The following is a 25,111-nucleotide window of genomic DNA, read 5'->3' on the forward strand; positions in this document are numbered from 1 at the left end:
GTTGTAGATAAGCCGAGCTCTTGACGGTGTCTTGCCCATGGGTAATGTGAAGTTGCGTGCAGCGCCAGTGCTAGTTAGAAACTTTGCCGCAGGCATTCAGCTGCATGCTGCAGAGGTCAGTTGGGCCGTTGTCTTGAACTTACCGAAAACGCATATGAGGAATTCATGTTTTATGCTGAATAAAATACAAACACCATATAAGCGATCTTGTGCGCGACAGCTACAAGTGATGCTATGGAGAAGGCTGTCACGTTGGCTCGTCACCTACGAGCCGTACTCCATGTGAGCGACGATTTTGGGCGACGACTACACGGTGTTGCCGTTATGAGGGCTGCAAATACGCATCAAGCCTAGCGTGACGCGTAATTTAGTAATTTAAGTGGATGTACTTTACTGTAAAAAAGCAGCATAAAATATTTCTGAATGTTTTGCAGTAGGTTCTTAAAGTTGCACTTCAATTCAATCGTTTGCTGTTTCCTGCGATAATTGGTGGTATCCGAGTGATGTACCTACATACAGTTCAAGCTTTGCGCTCATAGCACTTGCGGGAGACGAGCGACGAATTCTAGATTTCCAGAAACGAGCGATCTGTTCAAGCGAAGACCTGTTTTGTCGCTCGTCGCCGTGGCGTGCAAAATCGCTCTCCCGGGGTTTAGCTGTAAGACTGAACTGTTTTTCCTCATGTATTAAAATGGTGTGATTATATGTCACACTTTATGTCTGTTGCGATTTTCGAGCATGGTGCGAATATGAAAGGGTGCTTATGTGTGCGAACTCGGTGAATTGTCAAGCAGCGAGTTATGCATCGGTATCAAACATAGCGGCTACTGTGTGGAAGTACAATTACAGGGGCGCTTTGCATACGCCTATTGTTTTGGACATGCCTGTGCATTTGCTAATATTTGCATTTAATTCATCTGCACTACCTCGTGGCAATCGTCTCTGGAATGACCTCCCTAATAACATAGCCTCTATATCTAATAACGACACGTTCCGCTCTCAGTTACTCACGCTTTTCCCATTCAATACCGTTCACGAGTGCCCAATCTAGTGTATTTTATCGCGCAATTTTGCCATGTTGTATATCATTTTTATAAGCAGTATACCTTTTGCTCTGTTAACAGTAACAAGTACTCGTGTGACTTCAGATGTTGCTTTGTATTCCTTGTGCCTTGAATATTGTGTAACACGGTAATCTTTTTATAGCGCTGTTCCTGTTGGAAATTTGTACTTTTTATACCTTTACTGTTTAATATACCCCCCCTCCTTACTTTATGCCCTGTTATAGGGCCTGTAAGGTTCTTTTGAATAAATAAATAAATAAAGAATGCGTGCATTTTCCTACTGCATGACAGATCAAAATGTCTTAATCCCTTTAATATTTTTTGGGCAGAAATAAAGTATCAAAATAAAACGTTACTTTATTTCCACTACCAGTCGTCTGTCGTACACAAAACAAAGAGTTGGTCTAATAAACTAATAACTGTGGTCTAACTGCAACTTCTACATCCCTTAAAGAATGTAAAATGATAGTTTTCAAACTGCAGCCGTAGTCGAGTCTGTCAAAAATGAACTCCATTGTGCACCTCATAAATGAAAATAAGTTCATGCCTTTTAGTAAGCTTTGATGCAGGCCACAGTGAACTGTTTCTTGTTAGTATTGAAATGTGGGTAAGCGTGCCATAATAAGCCTTGTTGCCCATTCTATAGGCACAACCACTCATGTCCATTCAACTCGAGGACCATATTTTCATCCCTACTGGGCATCATGTTTGCAGATATGATCCTCAAGTTACGGCTGGAGCAGTGGTACAACGAGTAATGGTGCGGGGGGCACACCGGGCCCGTGCTTAGGATGCATCACAAGTGGTGTTTGCGACACACCAGACTAATCACACACTTATGACATCTGACAATGACCAATATTCTATTTATTAGTAAGAGTATTGTAACATGGGTGCTGAACGTGGATGATCTGTTGGTTATTTTTTTTTCTTTATATATTGCTATGGCATGAGCCAGGCGAGGAGAAGAGGAGGGAGACGTTAGCTGGCGCAGCCTCGAGACGCCATCTTCACCATCAACCTCGTCCTTTAAATAAAGCCGGTTCAACATTAACTGTCACAGTTTTGTGGTGGAGGTGCGGGGTACTTCGACCAAGACGGCGGAGATGCTGCAGCAAGTGCTACTCCAGAGCCGACGCTACGCTCGACTGCCTCTGACACCACTTGAGATCCCGATGTCCCACAGTGGCGGCCAACAGACTTCTATGACTGCTCCAGTGCGAACAACCGGCGCGTGGATGCATCAGATAGAGCCCCGCCCTTTCTCAAAAAAATTTGGCGAGGACGTGGAGGAATGGCTCGCCCACTACAAGCACGTGAGCAAGTACAACGGCTGGAACTCCACGGCTAAGCTCGACAATGTCATTCTGTTCCTCACAGACACTGCCCTAGTTTGGATCGAGAACCATGAAGGTATTTTCACAACGTGGGACAGCTTGGTTAATGACCTCACAGAGTGCTTTGATGATTCCACCACGAAAAAGAAGCGGGCGGAGCAGACAATGCTTCAGCGCGTTCTAGTCCCAGACCTGTACTACGTACATAGAGGCGATCCTGAAGCTTCGCTAAACGGTCAATCCTCGAATGTCCGAAGAGGACAAAGTTGGACACCTTCTCAAAGGCTTAGCCGGGGATGTTTACTATTTAATCGGAAAGGAGAGTCTCACCTCGGTCGCCGACATCATCAAGCATTGCAGCACATTTGAGGCCTTGAAGCTGCGCCGTATCCCGCCAAAGTTCGGCACGTTAGCGAATGTCACAACGGTGGCAATCGTTGACAACAACGACAACTACAGTTTTCAATTGGACGTACCTTGCGGTACCTACAAGGCAGATTTTCCGCAAAGTACTTGAACGACACACCAAAGGGGTGGGTGTCGAATAGCTTGGTGGCACTTCCAACCAACCTCAAGAACATGCATCTACTGTGTCCGCATTGTCTTCGATGCCAGGCGTTGCAGACTGTCGAGTCGATCAGATGCGACAGCACCGACGTTCCTTCCCCGACGACATGACGCACGATCAAAACACTCAAGCTACGACCACGAATTGGAATTTGGAAGATCGCGTTTATTATACGCAGCATCCCAAGGTTGACCCCGAGGCTTACAAACTTCGGTGGCGCATCGCCTGTGTGTTACAGGTGTGGCGCCTCAGGACACATTGCTCGTTTTTGTCGCCGGTGCCGACAGACAACAACGTATGTCCCACCACCAGCTTGGCCTAATTTTGAAGGTGACAGTTATGACGACCGTTGGCTGACAAACCCTGATACTGCAAACACCACACGTGCGGCACCACAGTATACATTCCGTCAATATTGTAGAAGGAATGACTCGCCAGCTTCAGAGCGCAGCCTGACGCCCCCAACCAGTCGCCAACGCCGTTCAACGTCACCACGGCGACGTGCTACGTCACCACTCACCGTCGGGAAACTAGCCGGTGCGGCCGATGCAGTAAGGTCGCCGGACAGTCTGCGTCTCTGCGAAATACTCATCTGCCTATTTGAATGGCACAGAACAAAGTGCGTGTGTTAGTTCATAGTATACCTGCAACAGCATTAGTGGATACTGGTGCTACCGTTTCCGTCATGAGTGTGACTTTCAAAAAGAGGCTGGGTCGGAAATTTGTGTTCCTGTGGAATGATGGTGTGACGTTCCCTAGTTTCAGTGGAGAGTGCCTAGTTCCCCTTGGTGTTTGTGTTGCCAGTGTTTTAGTCGGAGAAGATCTTAAAACAGTATTTCTCGTACTACTGCAGTGCACGCATGATGTCATTCTAGGGATTGACTTTCTTCAGCATTGTGGTGCATCCGTTAGCTGTGGCACAGGCGAAATTACTTTGAATAGCTCGCTTCTCGCCGCCCTTGCTGACACATCCTTACCAGCGAAAAACTATTGTGTTGTTTCGAACGATTTGCTGCTACCGCCTTGGTCGCTGTCACGTACCCCTGTCAATTTCGCTGCTGCCGACCTTTCATCGTTTGACGCGCAATCCAGCCACTTACGTCAAGCTGCGCAAAGAAAGATGTACTACGTACTACGTTCACCACGCTCTCTCGTGAGAGCAGTGAATGGCGCCTCAAATTTGAGGGCTTTCAATTGTTCTTGCATCCCTGCCGTTCTCCCGCGTGTTATGAAGCTCGCTGAATTTGACGAGATTACTTACAGCTCCATTACAATTCTATGCGAGGAGGAGCAATCTCATACTAGCGATCCCTACCGATGATCAACAAGGCGCTGTCCTCACATGAGCGCCACGCTCTCACACAAATTTTGTGGATACCTCTTTCTGTGTTCGATTTCACACAAGGCGACAAGCAGGCTTCGCTCCCGCGTTCTCGTGCTCGCCACAGAACTGACACCGGATCTGCGTACCCCATTCGGGAAAAGCCTTACCGCGTTTCTTCAACAGAGAGGATGTTATCGGTGAACAGGTGAAAGACATGCTATGGAAAAGTGTTGTTCAAGGGTCCTCTAGTCCGTGGGCAGCACCAGTAATCAGTAATCAGTAACCAGTAACCAGTAAGCACCAGTAACCACCACGATGCAGTAAGGATGGATCGTGGTGGTTCCGCGTTGATTACAGGAAACTGAACGCGGTCACCAAAAAGGATGTGTATCCGCTTCCTAGAATTGGTGATGTCATCAATTGTCTACATTACGCTACCTACTTTTTATTACTGGATTTGCGATCGGGGTATTGGCAGATACCCATGCACTGTTGTGCCATTACCACAAGCCCGGATTCCGAATCTGCAAGATGCGGAATCTATCCTGCGAGCGCCATAATTCTCCCTTCACAAGACAAGAGGCTGCGCCGTCGTGCGGGAGAAGCCTCGGCGAGCAGCGTGTTTAGACGTGTCCGCGTGTGCCAGACGGCCCGGCGCCGCACCTCCCTTGCCTGGAGGTCACCGCGCGCGCGAACTTTGAACCGGGTGGCCAGCGCGGTCGCTGGTTGGACCCCTCGGACGACCGTCGTGTGCTGACTTTGTATTGGGCCGTTTGAGTGACAATGGGCCTCGGGGATTATAAAAGCAGCGACACGCCGCTCGAAAACAGGATCTGCCGACCCCACCGGGAGAGAGTGTCGCTCCCGACTGGGGTGAGATGTGTAACGCGTTTTCGCCGGACGTCGTCGTGCGAGAACAGTCGCGTTTGTTGTGAGCACTCGGCCCCAGTGCCGACCCGTTCATGTCCTGTATGATAACCTGTATATAATGTATAAAGTCCCTTTTGTTATTCTCATCGACGCCAGGCTCGGAGTCTTCGCTACCAACGCTCTGTCACGAAACGGGTGACGAGCGCTACGGGACCACAAAGCCGTAATCGTGGTGCAGCGGTACAAGTTCGGAACACTGGTGGCACCGGTTGGAAGTTCGTAACACTGGCGGCACCGGTTGGATGTCGTAACACTGGTGGCACCGGTTGGAGTTCGTAACACTGGATGGCAGCTACGGGATTGACCGGCATCAGCTACCTCGGCGCGGTGAGTGCCTGAAGTTTACCTCAAACACCAGACTTTCTCTGACACAGGTTATAGTAGCTTAGGGAAGGATTTGGTGTTGCATTGTGATAACCTTGTGTGTTTCAAGCCTAGTAAGAGTGTTTTGAAAACCAGGGGATGCTGAGGGGGTAAACAGGGCAGTGTGTGAAATACTTGCGTATGTCTTACTAGTAGTGTTATAGTAGCGTACGGCAGGTATATTCAAAAAGGGTAAACAGCAGGAGGACAGTGTGAACGATGGAGAAGTACAAGGTGAAGGAACTTCTCGAAATTTGTGAGGAGTTGGGCATTGAGTTGGGCTCAACCAAAAGAAAGAATGCGATCCTTGAGGTCATGAGGACTGGGGACGTAACGGCTGAGGAAGCCGCAGAGGCCTGGGCGGATATCAATGAACGACGGGAAAGGGAGGAAAGGAGAGAACAGGAACGTCGCGAAGAGGAAAAGAGGGAGAAGGAACGTTGCGTGGAGGAAAGGAGAGAGATTCGTGAGCACGAGCTTAAAATGAAAGAGTTGGAGACCCGAAATAACTCGCCGGCGCCTAGTCTCACTTCTAATGTTCCAAGAATACGCGATCAACTTCCACCCTTTGTCGTCGGAGAGGATATGGCCAAATACCTCGTGAAATTTGAGCACGTGTGTGAACGGAATAGCATTGAGCGATCCCTTTGGGCACAGAATCTGTTAGCGTTGCTTCCTGGGGAGGCATCAGACGTAATAACTTGCTTATCGAAAGAGGCGTTTGAGAGCTACAGTGATGTGAAGGAAGCGCTACTGCGGAAGTACAAATTGTCGCCCGAAGCTTTCCGGCAGAGGTTCCGGTATGCAAAAAAGGGTAAGGAGTCGAATGTTGACTTCGCGTTTCGTCTAAAAGCCGACTTGGTGGAATGGCTGAAGGGCGAAGAGGTTTACGACGACCGCGACAAAATTGTCGAATGCATCGCGTTGGAGCAGTTCTACCGTTGCATTGATGAGGATGTCCGGCTCTGGCTGCAAGATAGGCTAAAGGAGGTTAAGCTAAACAAGGCAGCAGAGTTAGCGGAAGAGTATTACACCCGCCGCAGCTTGCACAGCAAAGCAGTGCGCATAGAAAAAGCAGATAGAAGAGATGGGTTTTACGGGAAGCCCGACGAACGGAAGGAAATCACGCGTCGCGAGTTTCGGGACGACGAGTCCCTTCCCAAAGAAACTGTAAGGGATGGACAGAAGGCATCTCAGAATGATGACGATGGTCCGAAACAGCGAAACGAAATGACGCGTTCTTTTGAAAAACGGAGACCGTTAACCTGCTACAATTGCAAAAAGCAAGGGCATATCGCTGCAAGCTGCCCAGAGAGAATTGCTTTTGCAACGATACAGGAAACTCACAAGAACATACGTCTATTGGAGCCCTATGTGCAGGAAATTAAGGTAAACGGCAAGAAGTGCCGAGCACTGCGGGACTCTGCAGCAACTATGGACGTTGTTCACCCGTCTTTCGTCTCCTCGAGTGATTTTACGGGAGAGTGCGTTAGGATACGGCAAGTGGCCGAGAAGGAGAGTGTCTGTTTACCGATCGCAACGGTTAGCATTGAAGGAGAATTTGGGAAACTTAACACCGAAGCCGCTGTGTCAGCCGCCCTCCCGGAGCAATTTTCCTACCTCTTCTCAAATAGCTCGGAGCAGCTGCTGAGGGATCAGGGCAAATCATTCTTTGCCGACGTGGCGTACATGGCCCCCACGCGATCCAAAGCGCGCCCGCTGTCGAGGGAACTTGACTTAGCGTCGGTGAGCGAAAGGCGGTGCGGCCCACGGACCGATCACGGTAACTTGAGTGGCAAGCAGTCACGGGAGAGGCAGAGCTCGGAGGCTGGCCTAGACGAGCGGGTCCTGGAAGTGAGTGGGAGTGACGCGTGCAGTGCTAGCCGCGATATAGACTCGACGCCGCAATTAGGCGACGCGGGCTCCACACTCGCTCCGGTTTCCGCCAGCCGGCAGGAGCAGGCTGCAGTTGAAAGAGAAACTCGGATTCGCGAGCAACAGGAAGATTGTTCACTAGCCGATCTGAGGAAGAACGTCAAACGGGGAGTGAAAAAAAGAGGGTTTCATTTGGCAAGGAATCTGGCTTAGTGTACCGCCGCTACACGGATAAGCAGGGTCGCAGATATAAGCAGCTTCGGATTCCGCGAAAATATCGCCGGGAAAAATGAATGACCTCATTTGCTTCCTCAGTGGTATGTTTTCGGTCCAAGCGATTTCAAGGGGACCATTCTATTTGTCATTATTATTGCTGATTATTAATTGTTTCATTTTGGTGTGTTGTTGATTTGAAAACTGATTGTTTGAGCCTTGTGTGCTAGATCGTACACCTGCCTCTTGTTGCAGCGGGAGAAAAAGGGGATAGCGATTAATTAGGTTGATTTGAATTATGGCTTTGTCTGGTGTTTGACGGGAGACAGAGGGCACTTGTTCGTGTTGGGTGTTGCCTTTTGCCGGTCGGTTTTGCAAGCTGCAGAACGACCAAGCGGGACCAGTGGCGAGAAGCAAGGTCTTAGGAACGACCCGAGCGGAGCTGGTCAAGGTGCCTTGGCGACGACGTGGTGAGCAGAGCTCCTGTCCTGGCGAGTCGTACCTGGGCACGTGATGTTACCTGGCGTCCCGACACTGGACGTGAACTTGGACGAGCCTGACGAACGTGCGCGCCTGGCATCCGAGCCACGTGGAGGCAGCTCGTCTTCCCGGCGCCTTATCTGAGGGCGGGGATGCTGTTGTGCCATTACCACAAGCCCGGATTCCGAATCTGCAAGATGCGGAATCTATCCTGCGAGCGCCATAATTCTCCCTTCACAAGACAAGAGGCTGCGCCGTCGTGCGGGAGAAGCCTCGGCGAGCAGCGTGTTTAGACGTGTCCGCGTGTGCCAGACGGCCCGGCGCCGCACCTCCCTTGCCTGGAGGTCACCGCGCGCGCGAACTTTGAACCGGGTGGCCAGCGCGGTCGCTGGTTGGACCCCTCGGACGACCGTCGTGTGCTGACTTTGTATTGGGCCGTTTGAGTGACAATGGGCCTCGGGGATTATAAAAGCAGCGACACGCCGCTCGAAAACAGGATCTGCCGACCCCACCGGGAGAGAGTGTCGCTCCCGACTGGGGTGAGATGTGTAACGCGTTTTCGCCGGACGTCGTCGTGCGAGAACAGTCGCGTTTGTTGTGAGCACTCGGCCCCAGTGCCGACCCGTTCATGTCCTGTATGATAACCTGTATATAATGTATAAAGTCCCTTTTGTTATTCTCATCGACGCCAGGCTCGGAGTCTTCGCTACCAACGCTCTGTCACGAAACGGGTGACGAGCGCTACGGGACCACAAAGCCGTAATCGTGGTGCAGCGGTACAAGTTCGGAACACTGGTGGCACCGGTTGGAAGTTCGTAACACTGGCGGCACCGGTTGGATGTCGTAACACTGGTGGCACCGGTTGGAGTTCGTAACAGCACCCAGACGATAAGTCGAAAACGGCCTTCGTGACACCAGATGGTCTTTATGAATTTAACGTTATCCTGTTGGGCCTTTGTAACGCGCCAGCAACATTCGAACGGTTCATGGACACTATCCTCCAAGGACTTAAATGGGAAATTTGTTTGTGCTGCCTCGATGATGTGGTGATTTTTGGCAGCACATTGAGTGAGCATGACAGCCGGCAAAGTCTTGTTCTTGATTGTCTCAAACAAGCCGGCTTGATCCTAAATTCCAATAAATTTCGTTTCGGGGAAGCCGAGACGTTAGTACTTGAGCACCTGGCCGACAAAAACGGTGTGAGGCGAGATCCACGGAAGATTGAGGCAGTCAGCTCCTTCGAAGCACGGAAGTCAGTGCGGGAGTTGAGGAGTTTCTTGGGCCTGTGCTCGTATATTCGTCGCTTCGTCCCAAGATTCGCCAACGTGATGTACCCCCTAACATGTCTTCTCCAAAAAGTCGTCCCTTTCAACTGTACATTGGCTTGCGACGACGCGTTCTGCCAGCTAAAATTTCTACTAATTTAAGGGCTCATATTGCGTCACTTCAATGCATCCTCACCTACGGAAGGGCACGCTGATGCCAGTGGCACCGGCATCGGTGCCGTCTAGTGCAACGTCATCAAGGAGCTGAACACGTGGCTTATGCTAGTCGCTCTTTGACTAAGGCGAACGCAATTACAATGTGACCGAGCAAGAATGCTTGGCAGCTGTTTTCGATATCCACAAATTTCAGCCCTATATATATGGACGCCCGTTCACTATCGTTACTGACCACCATGCGTTATGCTGGTTGGTGAATCTCCGTGACTCGAGTGGACGACTGGCACGTTGGGTTCTTCGACTGCAGGAGAACGACTGTTGTTTCCTACAAGTCTGGGCGCCGCCACGCAGGTGCGGACTGTCTCTCCCGCCTTCCTCTGGCGACGACGGAGTGTGACGAAGACAATTTTGATGTCTGTTTTGCTCTAATTTCTTCTACATTCCCAGACTCGATGACTTTGAAGGCACAGCAAGAAAATTACATTAGTTTGGAACCTCTATTTGTAGCCGGATCACGTCCTGGAGCCACTAGTCGATTTGTGTCCGTGACGGCCGGCTTTACAAGACCAAGTGTTCAGCTAACGGCGCACGCTTCCTTCTGGTGGTAATCTAGGATTCACCAGAACTTTGAAACGGATACAGGAGCATTCTTACTGGCCCAGAATTCGGGACACAGTCAAGCACTACGTCGCCAGTTGCGAACAATGTCAACGCTACAAGGACCCTACGACCGCTCCGCCAGGTCTTCTCCAACCTCTGCCGTCGCCTCGCCTGCCATTTGAACAAGTGGGTATCGATCTTCCGGGCCCATTTTGCTGTGTGATGTTATTGGGTGCAGGATCACTCCAGAAAGAGGCACAAGCAACGCGCAGAAGCAGAAACACATATCAGACTTGTATTGACGCACATAGCATATAGAAAACGGCACACACACGCGACAGTTCCCCAGAATACCTCAGACGACATGCAGCTATATATATGTATTGGTCAATTATAATCGGCCTACAGTTCAGGCGGAAGCGCGTGTCGCCATATCGGATACCTCGTGGAACTGATGTCGGCCAGCGGGACCGGACAGCAGTGTCGGCCAGCAGGGTAGGACAGCCGTGTCGGACGGCCGGGTCGGATAGCAGGGTCGGACAACAGGGTCGGACAACAGGGTCGGACAGCAAGGTCGGACCGCCTCGCGTAGCTCAGGTGGCCCTGCGCAACAGTCGATATACTGGAGCCTCCGCGCGCCCGGTTTTCTTCCGGCGGGGTTTGCGCTCGGGATCCCACGGCCGCAGTCACGGGGTCACGTCCACAGCTGGCGGGGTAACGCTGTGGCCGCTCACCCGAACGCTCGATCACCCCGGTTCAGGACAGCCAGCCCTCCGGAACCAGTTGCCCAGCGGAAGAGCGAGGCGAGCTAGCCTCTCAGCGGGCGACACCATTGACACGGGTGTGACGTATACTGACCCGGGAGGCGGTAGCTCGTATGGGCCAGGCGCCCAGCGAGGAAGTTCTTTGCCGTCGAACGCCGAACCTCACGCACTGCTCACGCCACGGGCCACTCTCTCGCGCCACGCTTCTTGAGGTGCCACTGTCGACGCTCCCAAATCAGTGTCGGTGATGATGATGGCTCTCTCGCGGGTGTTTGCAAAAAGTCGCTGTCCTCTTCGCCACCGCTCGGCGCACTGTCTTCATATGTTTATGCTTCGCACTCCCGCGTACCACATATTATCACACCCCGATCATCTAAGGACAATCGATGTGTGATCATATGTGTCGACCATCTTAACCGTTACGCGGAAATGGCGGCCATACCATCTTCAATAGCTTCGTCCGTTGCGCCGTTCGTGCTTCGATTCATTATTCTTCGGCATGGTCCCCCCCGTGGCATCATTAGCGATCGCGGTGGGCAGTTCGTTGCGGGCGCCATAGAATAGCTGCTTCGCGTTTTCAGTTAGCAGTTCCGCCATTCCACGCCTTGTAACCCTCAGACAAATGGGCTTGTAGAACCTACGAACAGAACTCTAACTAACATGCTGGCCATGTACGTATCTTTCTGTCACAGAGACTGGGATGACGTACTCCCCCTTCTTCACCTATGCTTATAATACTGAAAAACATGAGACGAACGCTAAGCTGCATTGACACTATACTACCGTTTCACTTTCACAGCGAGTACTCTGTTACCAAGATGCTGTGTCTTGCCGAAGAAGCCCGGCTTATTGCTTGTTTTTGTAATATATATGGCATCGCAACACCGATCGAAAGAGCGCTATGACAGCCGACACCAGCCTGTCTCGTACGCTAAAGGAGTCTTTGTGTGGTTGTATTCTCCGGAACATAAACGTGGCTTATGGCAAAAATATTTGACCCCTGTACACGGACCCATTCGTCATTGTCGATGACTTGAGTGACTTGACGTACGTGGTGGCACGCTTGACGTCCGCTGGTCGTCGGTCTAGCTGGACCCAGCTAGTACATGTTGCTCGTTTTAAGCGGTTTCACCCGGCGCTTTCCGAGTGATTTGGAGCTTGGCAACCGGGGATTGTTACGACATGAGCCCGGCGAGGAGAAGACAAAGACGTTAGCTGGCGCAACCTTGGGACGCCTTCTTAAGTTCACCATCAACCTCGCCCGCCCCAGCCGTAGCGATCCACGGTTGCCACACTGGGCTTCGTCTGGGCTTTCAATATAAAAATTGAAGTTAGTTTGGCAGTTGACTGTCGCAGTCATTTAGATGTGTCGCATTCATTTCAGTAGGAAGAATAAGAGCTAAATTTTTCTTTTAGTGCCGTGACCTTATTTCTTGAATATTTTTGTGTTATTTTACACCATGTCCTCGTGTTGACTTTTGCACACGAAAATTTTAGGCACCCGCTTTATATCATGCAATAAGGCAGCTGCAAAGACACAAGGATGTCAAAAAGCCAGCCCAGCGCGACTCCACGTAGTGCAGAGGAGCACACGCCAAAGAATCAAAATACATTGTCACGCAATTTGGACGAGAAAACTAGAATGTGGGTATATTGGATGTGCCATTTGACTAAATGTCAACAAAAATTTCAAGATACACTGTCACACCAAGATGAAAATTCTCACGAGCTCTAGGAAGTCATCTTAACATGGTATAGTTATGTAATGTCTCTGATAGGAAAATCAAGATCAAGTATACGCTCTGGAGGCAAACACATAGGAGCAACTGTCATTGAAAAGTTAAAGATGTGTTTTCAAAAAGCTGATTAGTTTTCTGAGAAGTGACTGCATTTTGTCTTGCCTCTCAACAGCAATGTCCATGTGATAAAAAAATAGTGGTACAATGAAATTGCATATTTCCTTTGTGACATGATACATACTTGCAATGAGCATGGTGCCTGTGTTCGCTATAAAAGGCAAGAGCTCCTGCTTTGTCAGGTGCTTACATAATTTAACAGCACATGACTGCAAGGATGCAAATACAAACCACTTTATTTCTGTATTTTAAATGCTGACATCAAGCAGACAGATTTTTATGTCTTTCCTTTTATCCATTTTTTACACCTAATTTGAGAAGTATGGCTTCATTATAGGTTCCAGAAAGGCGAAGCATTGGGGGCAGAGTATCTGAGGTTTAAGAAGTCATTATCGTTTGCATGCATGCTCACGAAACCACTTCATTAAAACCGCTCGTGCCTCCCAAAGTGAAAGCAAGGCGCAATTAAGGCCTTTAACTGTGTACACCGTGGTGCACACCTTACGTCTTAGAAGCCACAAAGTCACTTGCAATTGAAAATTATTTTTAAAATGTAAAATAGTGGTTTCTCCTGTGAAATAGTCATATGATAGCTTGTGGCAGGTATTTCATATTTTGCTTAAGGTGACTCAATCTTCTCGCCAACCAAGTTTCTAGTGGGCTTGGCTTGTAGCGCGAAGTGAACACGGACACAGAAAGGAGCAGACAGGACGAGCGCTAACTCTCAACAAGAGTTGAGAGTTAGCGCTCGTCCTGTCTGCTCCTTTCTGTGTCCGTGTTCACTTCGCGCTACAAACCAAGACCATGTTACCGTGCCAACTCGCCCACTGTCTAACCTTTTGCTAGTGGAGGCAGATATGTGTTCAATGCAAAGAACTGAGAGCATCTGAGTGGAACACTTGTTCATCAATTGGTAGATGTGAACATATAGTGGTAATCAAGCAAGAGCACCTTAGTTTTATGGCTTCTGCTGACATAATTTTTATAAGGCAAAATAAAAGATCATTTTTCGACGTCGTATATTTCTGGACTTAAGATGCAGTGCATAGTGAGGCAATGTATTAATATTCCTAGACACGTGTACTTGTTTTGAGATGATAAGATTCTGTGAAGTGCGATCATTTTTCTTTAGCGCATCTTAGCCACTTCAGTAGGGAAAAAGTTTTCGTTTCAGGTAGTTGATTCATGTGCAAGTCTATGCATTTACGCATGCAAAATCCACGTGCATCGAAGGAATATGTGCAACAGAATAGTGCCTTTCCCAATTTATGATTTGTTACTTTGTATGTATTTTTCGTTCAGTTCCCTACCTGTACTTATGATTATGTCGCCTTTGATACAACCTATTCATCACATCTGATTTTGGTTCACATCTGAAGCCGTACTATGCTTTAGTGAGATTGCATTTACGGCGAGTAACAATAATTGATCATGTAATTATGCAAGCTGCTCCTCAGAAGTATAGCATTTTTACCGCAATAACAATGAAAAGCTACCATGTATGAAAAGGAATCTGATGCGCAAGTTTTTAATGCCAATGCGCCTTGCAGTTTTATGTTCACTTGCTACACACTAGGTAATATTGGAGATAATGGAAATTTTATTTTATTTATTTGTGAGAAAGTGTAATGCAACAATCCTAACAGCACCAGGAAGCTACTCTCGTGAGGAGGCCAACCGAATAGGAAATATGATGCGCCTCTGTACCGTTTTGAGACCGGGCAGGATATTGCTGCAGAACCACAAAAAGACATTCTTTGAAACAATGGGCCGCAGCCCATACCTGAATAACTGAATGTGAAATATAAGCAAATCTAGCTAGACCTGCGACCTTACATGAGAATATACAACACATTTCTAATACCACTGTACTCTCAGTCAGGAACAGCCATACGCTGTACGGGACGTTATCAAATGAGCTGCTGTCTGCCTGTCTGAACCTGTCTTTTATTCTTGTATTATTCTTCTATTGAACCGGACTTGTATTCAAATTTCGATACTTCGCTTCGCTTATCCTATTCACTTCTCATGCACACTCGACTGCGTCGTGCCGCTGCATGCTTAACATTTTAGTCCGCCATCATTGCGGATCGGCCATCGGTGTGCTTCAGCCTTCCTTGCTTTCCTCGCAGCGTTCTGTTCTGCAATAACGCCGTTTCCCGTTATTACGTTGATTTCTGACAAAAGGATATCTCGGCATTCCACTTCCTTGACCCCCCCCCCCCCTAGCACCTTTCTGCGTAATCGCTATTCTAACGTTTTGCGGTAGCTGTGCAATACATTACGCAACGCTGAAGTCTGCCCGTACAGCTCTCTGTGTAGCATGTGCGGCAATGGCAAGGAGATAAGATAGCACAGGATGTCACATTAGGAGAGCTGGTGGCACTACACCATTCTATATCTTGATAAGACAGATCATTTCAGAGACATTCTGAAAAGAGCATATATTGATAATTCATTTTTCTAGCAGCCTGCGAAATGGTCTTAGACAACATGCGAACGCAAATGGAGACAGCAATATTCTGTGTTTGCTCGCGCTGTAAATGCTAAACCTTCATTTTTACATGCGATCAGCATTCTATGCCTACTTCAGGCACTTTAGTCCATTTATCTGACCCCTGGCTATGCCGGCCCAGTGACCTATGTTGCCTACTAGCTAGGTGCCCTAGGTATGGGCTCGTGGTGATAATACCCTCATGGTCGTACAATCGTCGTTATTTTAGCTTCACCGTGCACCTTTAGTCATAACATTGTACTCACGCTGTCGTCGTTACACCATAAGTTCAAAAGAACCCGCCGTGGTTGCTCAGTGGCTATGGTGTTGGGCTGCTGAGCACGAGGTCGCGGGATCGAAAACCGGCCACGGCGGCCGCATTTCGATGGGGGCGAAATGGGAAAACACCCGTGTGCTTGGATTTAGGTGCACGTTAAAGAACCCCAGGTGGTCAAAATTTCCGGAGTCCTCCACTACGGCGTGCCTCATAATCAGAAATTGGTTTTGGCACGTAAAACCCCATAATTTTAATTTTTTTTTTTCAGTTCAAAAGCGTCATCCCGTTACCGTCATGCTGTCGTGCTCATGCCGCCTTCGTCGTTCATTCAATGCCATTCCTTATTCGTCATTCCATCGAAATCATGCGGTCGCGTGATCGTGATCGTGAAATCGTGATCATGCAACCATTTTCATGCCATCGTGATCATTACGTAGTTGTCACGCTGTCGCCGTTAGGCATTCGTTGTGATGCCATGGTCGTGATGCCGTCGTGGTCATTTTATCATCGTCGTTCCACTTTTGTCAACCGATTCTGGTCGTATTCTCGTCTGGTCATCGTGAAGTTATCGTTGTCACGTCAGTGTCGTCACACAGACATCGCCATGTACTCGTCGTCATGCCATTGCTCTCATGCAGTCGTCGTAAAGCCGTACTCGGTATACCGTGGTCATTTTGCCCTAAGCATGGAAGTAATTTCTTCTCTAGTATTCCATCGCAACATGCCGGAATGAAATCGTGATTAAGCCGCCGTTGTTGTGCTATTGTCGTGATTGCATCGTTGCCACACAGATGGTGTCATACCGTTGTGGCATACCATCGGGGTCGTTTTATCACCGTCGTTCCAGCTTTGTCACACCATCGTCGTCACAATATAATCATATCGTGCTTTCCTCACTTAATAGTCAGGAATTATATATTCTTTATTTTGACCCTTCCGGCTCATCCAAAACTCCTTCTATCTCGCCTTCATATTAGGCCTGTACATACTAGAGCAAAGTAAACGCACACACGCACGAAAGTCGTAGGCAGCAGTAAGAATAATAGAGATTTCGCGTGCTACTTTGTGGTTTTCTGTAACCTATAGAACAGCAAATTGAGGGACCAGTTGTGTATCATACTCACCGTAGACTGCGCCGAGCATCACAATCATCCATTTAATGTCTGGTGCGAATGCAGCGCCCAGGAGGCCAGCGCAGCAGAGAGAAGCCGACGAGAGCGCCACGTAGAAGATGGAAAGCCTGCTGTGGAGCACAGTGACCACGAATCCTGAGGTGAGGACAACAGCGGTTTGCAAAAAAGAAAAAAAAAAAGCCCGGGACGCATTGCGTTTACGCCCACAGATGACCGCATAAATCACTGCCAGAGCTAATCTAATTGGCTCAGTTTTAGACTTACTGTGCACTCTGGCTGACCAAACTTGAGTGCAATAACCCAGGCAATATGAAAAACATTTCCGAATTCAACCACCAAGAGTGAAAGAAACAAAAATCGGGCAAGTGTGTAAGAAAATGTTGTTGGCTAGAAGTGTTCGTAAGAGGCGATCGTGACAGTGCACACATTATTAGCATTGATGGCAGACGAAAGGTGAGGAGCACTTTCGAACGAAACGTTTTGTGAATTTGGCCACATCTGCGTGTGATCCACTGGTACCAGGATACCAGCAGCTTCCGAAACCACATGCGCACCCCTCCCCTCATCTTTCGTGAACTGGAGGTACTGTAAAGTCAGCATTCCATTACCGCGTCTTGCATATGTAAAGGAAAACCTGATGTGATGTGTTGGGCGAGATTTTTGCATAAATGACGGAATGCACGAGTTACCTGCGGGGAGTGCAGAGAGGCGGTTGGCAGAGTGCCCACGTGACGGCGACTGCCTTTCGCACAAGTATTTTTTTTTTGTACCTTGCTCGTCCGCATATCCGCCCCCGCGTGCTCAACCACCACGTCGACGGCCCTGGGTTCAATTTTGACTGTAAGCATGAGGAGGAGGAGGAGGAGGAAAGAACTTTATTGTTTGCCCTGCGAGTTGGTGGGGAGGGCCAAAGGGCCCGCCTAGGTGACGGCCAGGAGTTCTTGGGTCCTGGCGGCATCCTCGGCCCGCTGGACGGCCCATAATTGATCTTCGAGGGCGGGGCTGAGCAGCGCGGCTTCCCAGCGCGTGCGAAGGCTGCTGCTAGAGACCGCGTTTTCTTTATTGCTATTTAGCCCTCGGCATTCCCATAATATATGCTCCAGAGTGGCTCTGGATTCACATGTTCTGCATTTGTCCGTAGGATATACATCCGGATATATGATGTGCGAGAGCGCAGGATTCGGGTACGTCCTAGTTTGTAACTGCCGCCATGCGACAGACTGCTTTTTTGTCAATTTTGCGTGAGGTCGCGGGAATATGCACCTCTGTAACCTATAATGTTTCGTAATGTCATTATATGTTGTCATTCTGTCCTCCCACTCCCACTCATTTACCGCACCGTCACGTCCGGAGGGTGTCGGGGCGTCACTTGCGACTGCGGCTCGGTCCGTAAGCCCTCGAGCCGCGTCATGTGCCGCCTCGTTGTTGCCGTCCTCCGCGAGGGTGTGAGCGGGTGTCCAGGTGATATATATCTTTCTTTTGTAATTTTGCCCTCCTGCAAGAAGAATTCGTAGTGCCTCCGGGGAGATTCGGCCATTGGCAAAGTTTCTTATTGCCGTCTGAGAGTCGCTGACTATCACGGTTGCGTTAGTCTGAGCTGCTGCGAGCGCTATGGCTACTTCTTCAGCTATCTCGTTACTTGTGGTGCGTATCGTCGCGCATGTCTTGCACCGTTTATCCCTATCGATTACGGCTGCCGTAAATCCCCGTCTGCGACTGTATCGAGCCGCGTCTACGAACACTGCGTCCTTGTCGTTGCCGAATTTCTTCTGTATTTGCATCGCTCTGTTCTTTCTTCTGTCCTCATTGTGTTCTGGGTGCATATTCTTTGGTAAGGGAGGTATTACCAATCTTTCCTTTGTATCTCTCGGGATGTCCACCTTGACACCATGCTGTGTGTGGTAACCTATGTCTAATCTCTCTAGGATGTGTCTGCCTGCTCTAGTCTTAGAGAGGCGTTCATATTGTGCCGTACATTGCGCTTCAATGAGCTCGTCTATAGTGTTGTGTAGGCCTAATTGCAGCAACTTGTCCGTGCTGGTGCTGATCGGTAGTCCTATGGCTAGTTTGTATATTTTCCGAATGAGGCATTCTAGTTTGATCTTTTCCGCGACCTGCCATTTTAAGTACGGCGCTACGTACACTATTCTACTTATTACGAAGGCCTGTATTAACCTGATCGTGTTTTCCTCTTTCATCCCGCTATGTTTATTTGTTATCCTTCTGATTAGCCTCATGATTTGCGCTACAGTTCCCTCCAGTCTTCTGAGGGTTTCTCCGTTGTTGCCCTTGGCTTCAATGAGGAGCCCCAATACCCTGATCCTATCGACCTTGGGTATGGGTTTCCCATCGGCCGTCTTTAACTGTATCTCCTCTCTATGAGTGAGCTCTTCCCTGTAGTTGCCTGGTTTGCGACCTCTGCGAGTCGGTCTGTACAGTAACAGCTCCGATTTCTCTGCCGAGCATGTTAGCCCTGTCCCCTCTAGATATTTTTCGATTGTTTCGACCGCTGTTTGAAGCGTTTGTTCTATCTGCCCGTCACTTCCGTTTCTCACCCATAGGGTAATATCGTCTGCGTATAAGGTATGATTTAGACCCTCGATTTCTTGTAGCTTGGCTGGCAGCCCGATAAGCGCCAGATTGAATAGCATCGGTGATAAGACCGAGCCCTGTGGCGTACCTGCGCTGCCTATCTCGATATCCTCCGAAACTAGGTCCGCTATCGTGATCTTTGCCTTTCTGCCCGTTAGAAAATTGCGTACATAATCGTACGTGCGTTTTCCCAGTCCTAGTTCGCCTACTCTATCCAGTATCGTTGCATGTGTTACGTTATCGAAGGCCTTTTTTAGGTCCAACCCGAGAATTGCCTTTGTCGATCTGCCCGAATCGTCTATTATCTGATGTTTTAGTTGTAACAGAGCGTCCTGCGCTGAGAGGTTTCTCCTGAATCCTATCATCGTGGGCGGGAGCGCGTCGCAGTCTTCGAGGTAGGTGGTCATCCTAGCTAGGACCACGTGTTCCATGAGTTTCCCCACGCAAGAAGTGAGAGATATGGGTCTCAAGTTCTCAATTTGCAGTCGCTTGCCCGGTTTAGGTATTAACACGATTTGTGCCGTCTTCCATTGCTGCGGAATCTGCCCTGCCTCCCAGCATTCGTTAATATATTCGGTTAACTTAGCTATAGACTCATCGTCCAAGTTCCTTAGCGTTTTATTCGTTACACCGTCTAGTCCGGGTGCCGACTTGGTATTGAGTTTCTGCAGGGCTGCCCTGACCTCTGACTCGCCGATTTTGCTGTCTAATTCGTCATTTACCTGCCCTGTGTAGTCAGGGTGTACGACGGGCAGCACTTGCGAGATGTATCTTTTCTCGATTTCCTTGAGGAAGTCCTGCTCTGTCCCTCGGTACGTTTGTATTAGCCGATTTATATTTTGCCTATGTGCCGACTTTGTCCCGTCCGGGTCTAACAAATATCGAAGGATGTTCCACGTTTTTGCCATTCCTATCTGACTGTCCATGTTGTTGCATTTTTCCTCCCACTGTTGTTTGCATAGCTGCTGGGCGTACTTTTCTATGTCCCTGTTCAATTTGGCTATCTTTCTACGAAGCGTCCGGTTGTGTTTTTGTTTTTTCCATCTCCGTTGCAACCCTGCCTTAGCTTCCCACATGTGTAGAAGCTTATTGTCTACGTTCTCTAGATGCGCCTCCGGCGGGACCATTTTCGTAGCTGCCGCCACATCTCCCTTTAGTTTTTCGGTCCATTCCTCAATACCTTGTGTCGTGTCGTCGGCCTCCTCCCTTATTTTCCTGAATTTGTCCCAGTCGACAATCTTAAGTGGTCTACCCTTTGTCTTGCGCGGTCCTGCCCTTACCGTTATTTCTAGTATATTGTGATCGCTCCCAAAGTCGTGTTGCGTATTTATCCACTGCGCGTCCCGTATGTTCTTGGTGAATATTAGATCTGGCGTAGTATCCGCGCAAACGCTGGTACCTATTCTCGTGGGAACAGATGGGTCGGTCACGAGGGTCAGACCTTCCTGCTGCGCGTCTAGCCATAGGTTCCTGCCTTTTTGAGTTTCGATTTTGTAACCCCACGCCGCGTGTTGGGCGTTAAAATCGCCTCCGATCACTACCGCTCGGTTGTCCGCTATGGCTAGTGTTTTTTTAAAGAGCGATCGAAATTTATGGTGTCTGCACTTTGGACTGCTATAAATATTTAATACAAAGAGGCTGTCCTTCGTTTTCCGCATGGGTATGAGTTCTAATAGAATATGATCGATTGACTTAACTTCCGTGTCGTGTTGAACGACCGAGTGATTTCGCTTTACCAACGTCGTTAGCGCCTTCGTCTCCCCTTCGGCTCTACCAAAGGACTTGTAACCCGACAATTTTGCCAGCCCATTTGTTTCCTGCATCATTATAATATCCGGGTTTTCTTTGTCTTTAAGGTGTTGTTGCAAAATGTATCGTTTTCGATCGTATCCTCTACAATTCCATTGCCAAATCGTGTATCTAGTTCGTCTGTCCATGGCGGCGTTACAGGTTATCCAATCCCTCGGCGGGTACGGGGTAAGCATGAGGTGTACGGGTGCGGGTACGGGTGTAAGGGTGCGGGTACGGGTGTACGGGTAGGGTACGGGTGTAAGCATGAGGCATCAATTTTAATATTGAGAAGGTGTGTATTTTTTGCCAGCTCTCTCTCTCACTAGCGTCTTTCGCTTCTGTCGGGTCCCACGCAGAGTAGGCGCAGTGGTGAGTCTCGCGTACAGAAAAGAAAAAGAGCTCTGCTCTGACACTGGCTTGAGCAAAAGCGTTCCCAGATGTGCAAATAAGCCTGACGCCAGGCGTGAGGGATACATAAAGGACGGGTGACGATGCACTGAGAGAGTCACTGGCGGCCATTTCGCCGATTAAGCTTAGCTGATGACTCTTCGCGCCTCAAACATCACAGAGATAGAAAATTTCCTTCTTCACATTGATAGCATTATCCCATTTGTTTCAGATGCTCATTCTTTCGCAGAAGACGAGTTTATTCTCCACATCATTAGGTTTCGGTTCGCTAAAATGGCGAGGCCGCGCTGACGTGATACAACTGAGCAGGGCACAGAAGGCGATGAGGTTTGCTGGGAGTGGAGGTGGGTTTTCCGACAATCATGAACACTGAGGGCAAAGTACTGCGACGAATTTCCATAAGTGGTGGCGTGCTCCCCACCTCCAAATATTGCTCGGAGTAATAGCAGGGCGGACGAGGTCGCTGTGCCATTCTGCGACCTAATATATATATATATATATATATATATATATATATATATATATATATATATATATATATATATATATATATATATATATATATATATATATATATATATATATCGTGATGAGGTTGATTGGGGTCGTCGAGCCGCAGTCAGAAACGCAGCGGCAGCAACGAGAGCTCAGCTGAATGGTCGAACTAGCCGGGAGACAGGCGATGGCGAGGGTGCTTCCTCCAGTGCTTAAGTCGGATTGCTTGGATTGAAAGAGGGTCGTTTGGCTATTCCGTCGTCCGAATGACACGTGTCGCCAGAGAAACAACAGGATGGTGGCTAATTGATTGCCTTGGTATGGAAATGTTTGGAACGAAGTACCGGACGCCGCCCTGTATTCTAATATCTTCCTCACCTTTACGTTCCCGTTCGTTAAACTAAAACTATTGATGGACGGGGGCGCATCATAACGCAACCCAAAGGTGCTTATTCAAAGTTATACAGCGTCAAACTCTGTTCAAAAATTGTCTATTAGCTCGCACATAGTCAATGTACAACGCTAGTCACAGACGCCGTGATTGCTTAGTAGCTTTGGTGTTGCGCTGATAACCTTAGGTCGCCGGATGAAATTCCGGCCACGCCGGCCGCACTTCTATCGGGGCGGAAGGCAAGAACACCAGTGTAACTGGGTTTTTCCCTACTACGATGTGCCTCATAATCATATCGTGATTTTAGCACGTAAATCCTCATAACTTATTTTTCAACTGACACCTGCCACAAGTCTTTTTTCATAATCTGCCGTTTTTTTTTCTTTTGAGTGAAAACCCGAGGTAATTCTGCCGGCGTTTTTATCAGCAACAAATTGGTTTATAAGCAAGGAACAACAGAACATATGATTTCATTCCTTACCGCCGAGGTGCATTGTGAGCATCATGATGCTCTCTGGCCACGAAGCCATCTCCCGACTGGCGCGAAATTTTTCCATGAGGAGCACGTACAAATAGCCCATACTGGACAGTGTCATGTAGAGGAAGAAGGTCGCAGACATAGCCACCAGTGGTATACTCCAGCAGCTGTCCTGGGGAGGAGCCGCCATCGTCTTGGGACTTGCAACAATGAAGAGGAAGATCAATGCAGGCGATGCTGTAACAAGGAGCGTAGGCGGACTCCAGCAAACTCCAGTAATGCTACATGGCTCTAGCCATCCCTAGAGCGTCTCAGCTCGAGGTATCAGTGAACTCCAATGCGACATAGCAGATTTTCAATAATACCTCTTATCAGGCCAGCACCTACGCTCCAATCCTCTATTGATTGCGGTGTCCGCTCGTTGACTCAGACCAATGTACAGAGCGCGGGCCTTGTTGCGTAGTCGAATGAGCTAGTAATTCTAAAAACTTAGCAATATGACCTTGCTTCCTTCATAAAGTGCGGGAAAGTTGCGTGAGGCGGACAGGGAAATTTCATATCGCACAGTAAGAGACACTCTGGCGGGCGCATCAGTGTCTGTCTAGCTATTCACTGAATCGCAGGGAGTGTAGATGTTTGCCGCGTAGCTTGGGCGGTGCATCTCCCGCGCAGCTGTACGACCTGTTTCGTAGCGCATAGCACATATGCTCTGCCGGCATATGTGCTATAAAAAAGGCACGCGCACACACAGAAGGTCGCTACACACACACACACACACACACACACACACACACACACACACACACACACACACACACACACACACACACACACGCACATACACACGCACATACACACGCACATACACACACACACAATAGCCGGGATAGACGACGTTAACAAAGAAAGTCGCAGTTTCGCCCTAAGGCCAGGAACCGGTTGCGATAGCAAATTAGTGCATGGCAATTTGAAGTGTGGATAGTAGTTTTATCGGCCGTGTAAACTTGTAAACATTCGCTTACTAACTAAATTAACAATCACACGATGCGTAAGTGCGACGGAACGAGGAAGTAGAAGGAGAGAGACACAGAGGCGGAGCTGTCCTTGCGTGTGTGTCTCTTTCTGCGTCCTCGTGCTGTCGCGCTTACAAATTCTATCATGAATTCAAACCAACTAGCATGCCAATGTGTCTTTACTAAATTAACAAGCACGCTGTCACGTGTGTGCGGGTAAACAAGGACACATCTCGGTCGATGAACGCGGAAACTCAGTGTCAGAATGCTGGAGTGAGCAATCGCGGCAGCAGCAGCAGCGATCCAATTGACCTTCGTGCATCTCTAACTTCAAAGCGCACGCAACATCGAAAGCAGAGTGCATACGAAGCTGCTGGCATTACGCGCACTCTGCAACCATGGCAGATACCTTTGAAGATGGGGCGCTATAACGTCAAACTATTCTAAACTTTTCTATTCCAGTTCTGCAATCAGCCCTCCACGATTGGTCAAAACTTTTTTGCACCACCCCCACTTAACCTGTCTGTCACGCGACGTCACGAAAACCGTGATAGCTACCCACCAGATATGACTTGTACACACTGATTATGCATGATGCAATCGAACAAAAGAAAAATAGTTATTTCTGATTCGACCTCTTTTCGACATTAAGCCTCGGCTATTGGTCAAAAGTTTTCGGGCTGCATCTAATTCACCTGCCTGCCACGCGACGTCACAAAACCGCGAAAACTCACGCGTCAATGCGACGTGTACGCCGTAAAGATACTATAATATGCCGAACAAAACTGAATTTTCTTCTCAATAGCCGCAAGCTGCCCCGTTCCGAAAGGCATAAAAGATGGCCGCCACCGATCGCTCAGTCACTGGCGACTCGCACTTGCCGGATAGCATGGTTTTAATTGCATATAATAACACTTTTTGCGCGGCCGTGTAACGTTTTCGAGCACTTTCGGCACGTTCATAACCTCGTTCTGGCAAATCTTGTTTGCTGAGAATCCGTTTCAGCGTCATTCTTAAGCTTCCGTTGCATGCCGCCGCGATTTTCGACGAGCCACCGCAAGTTAAGTAAGGCAAGGCGGACCAACCGCAAACGCCGCACCACCCTCTTGATCCGGTCATCGATTTTCAGTGCAGTGGCTCCGCGGCATAGAATCGCTCTCTACTTGAGCGTGCTCTTCACCTCTTGTCAGTCAATTAGATAAGACAAACCATTCATTGTAGGC

General features: G+C 48.8%; 1 protein-coding gene across 1 annotated transcript in view; it reads right to left on the bottom strand.

Annotated features, from left to right (window-relative positions):
* Positions 1-23,343, bottom strand: part of LOC135901001 (monocarboxylate transporter 9-like) — a 58,218-nt gene extending 34,875 nt beyond the window's left edge. Inside the window, exons 1-3 of the mRNA XM_065430630.1 lie at positions 23,241-23,343; positions 22,879-23,075; positions 16,712-16,855 (exon numbers count right to left, since the gene is read on the bottom strand). Coding sequence (XP_065286702.1) covers positions 16,712-16,855; positions 22,879-23,065 — 331 coding nt within the window. The 5' untranslated portion in view covers positions 23,066-23,075; positions 23,241-23,343. The remainder of the gene's footprint in view (positions 1-16,711; positions 16,856-22,878; positions 23,076-23,240) is intronic.
* Between the last annotated feature and the right edge of the window lie 1,768 nt (positions 23,344-25,111).

The sequence above is a fragment of the Dermacentor albipictus genome, chromosome 2, assembly GCF_038994185.2.
Source record: "Dermacentor albipictus isolate Rhodes 1998 colony chromosome 2, USDA_Dalb.pri_finalv2, whole genome shotgun sequence".
NCBI lineage: Eukaryota > Metazoa > Arthropoda > Arachnida > Ixodida > Ixodidae > Dermacentor > Dermacentor albipictus.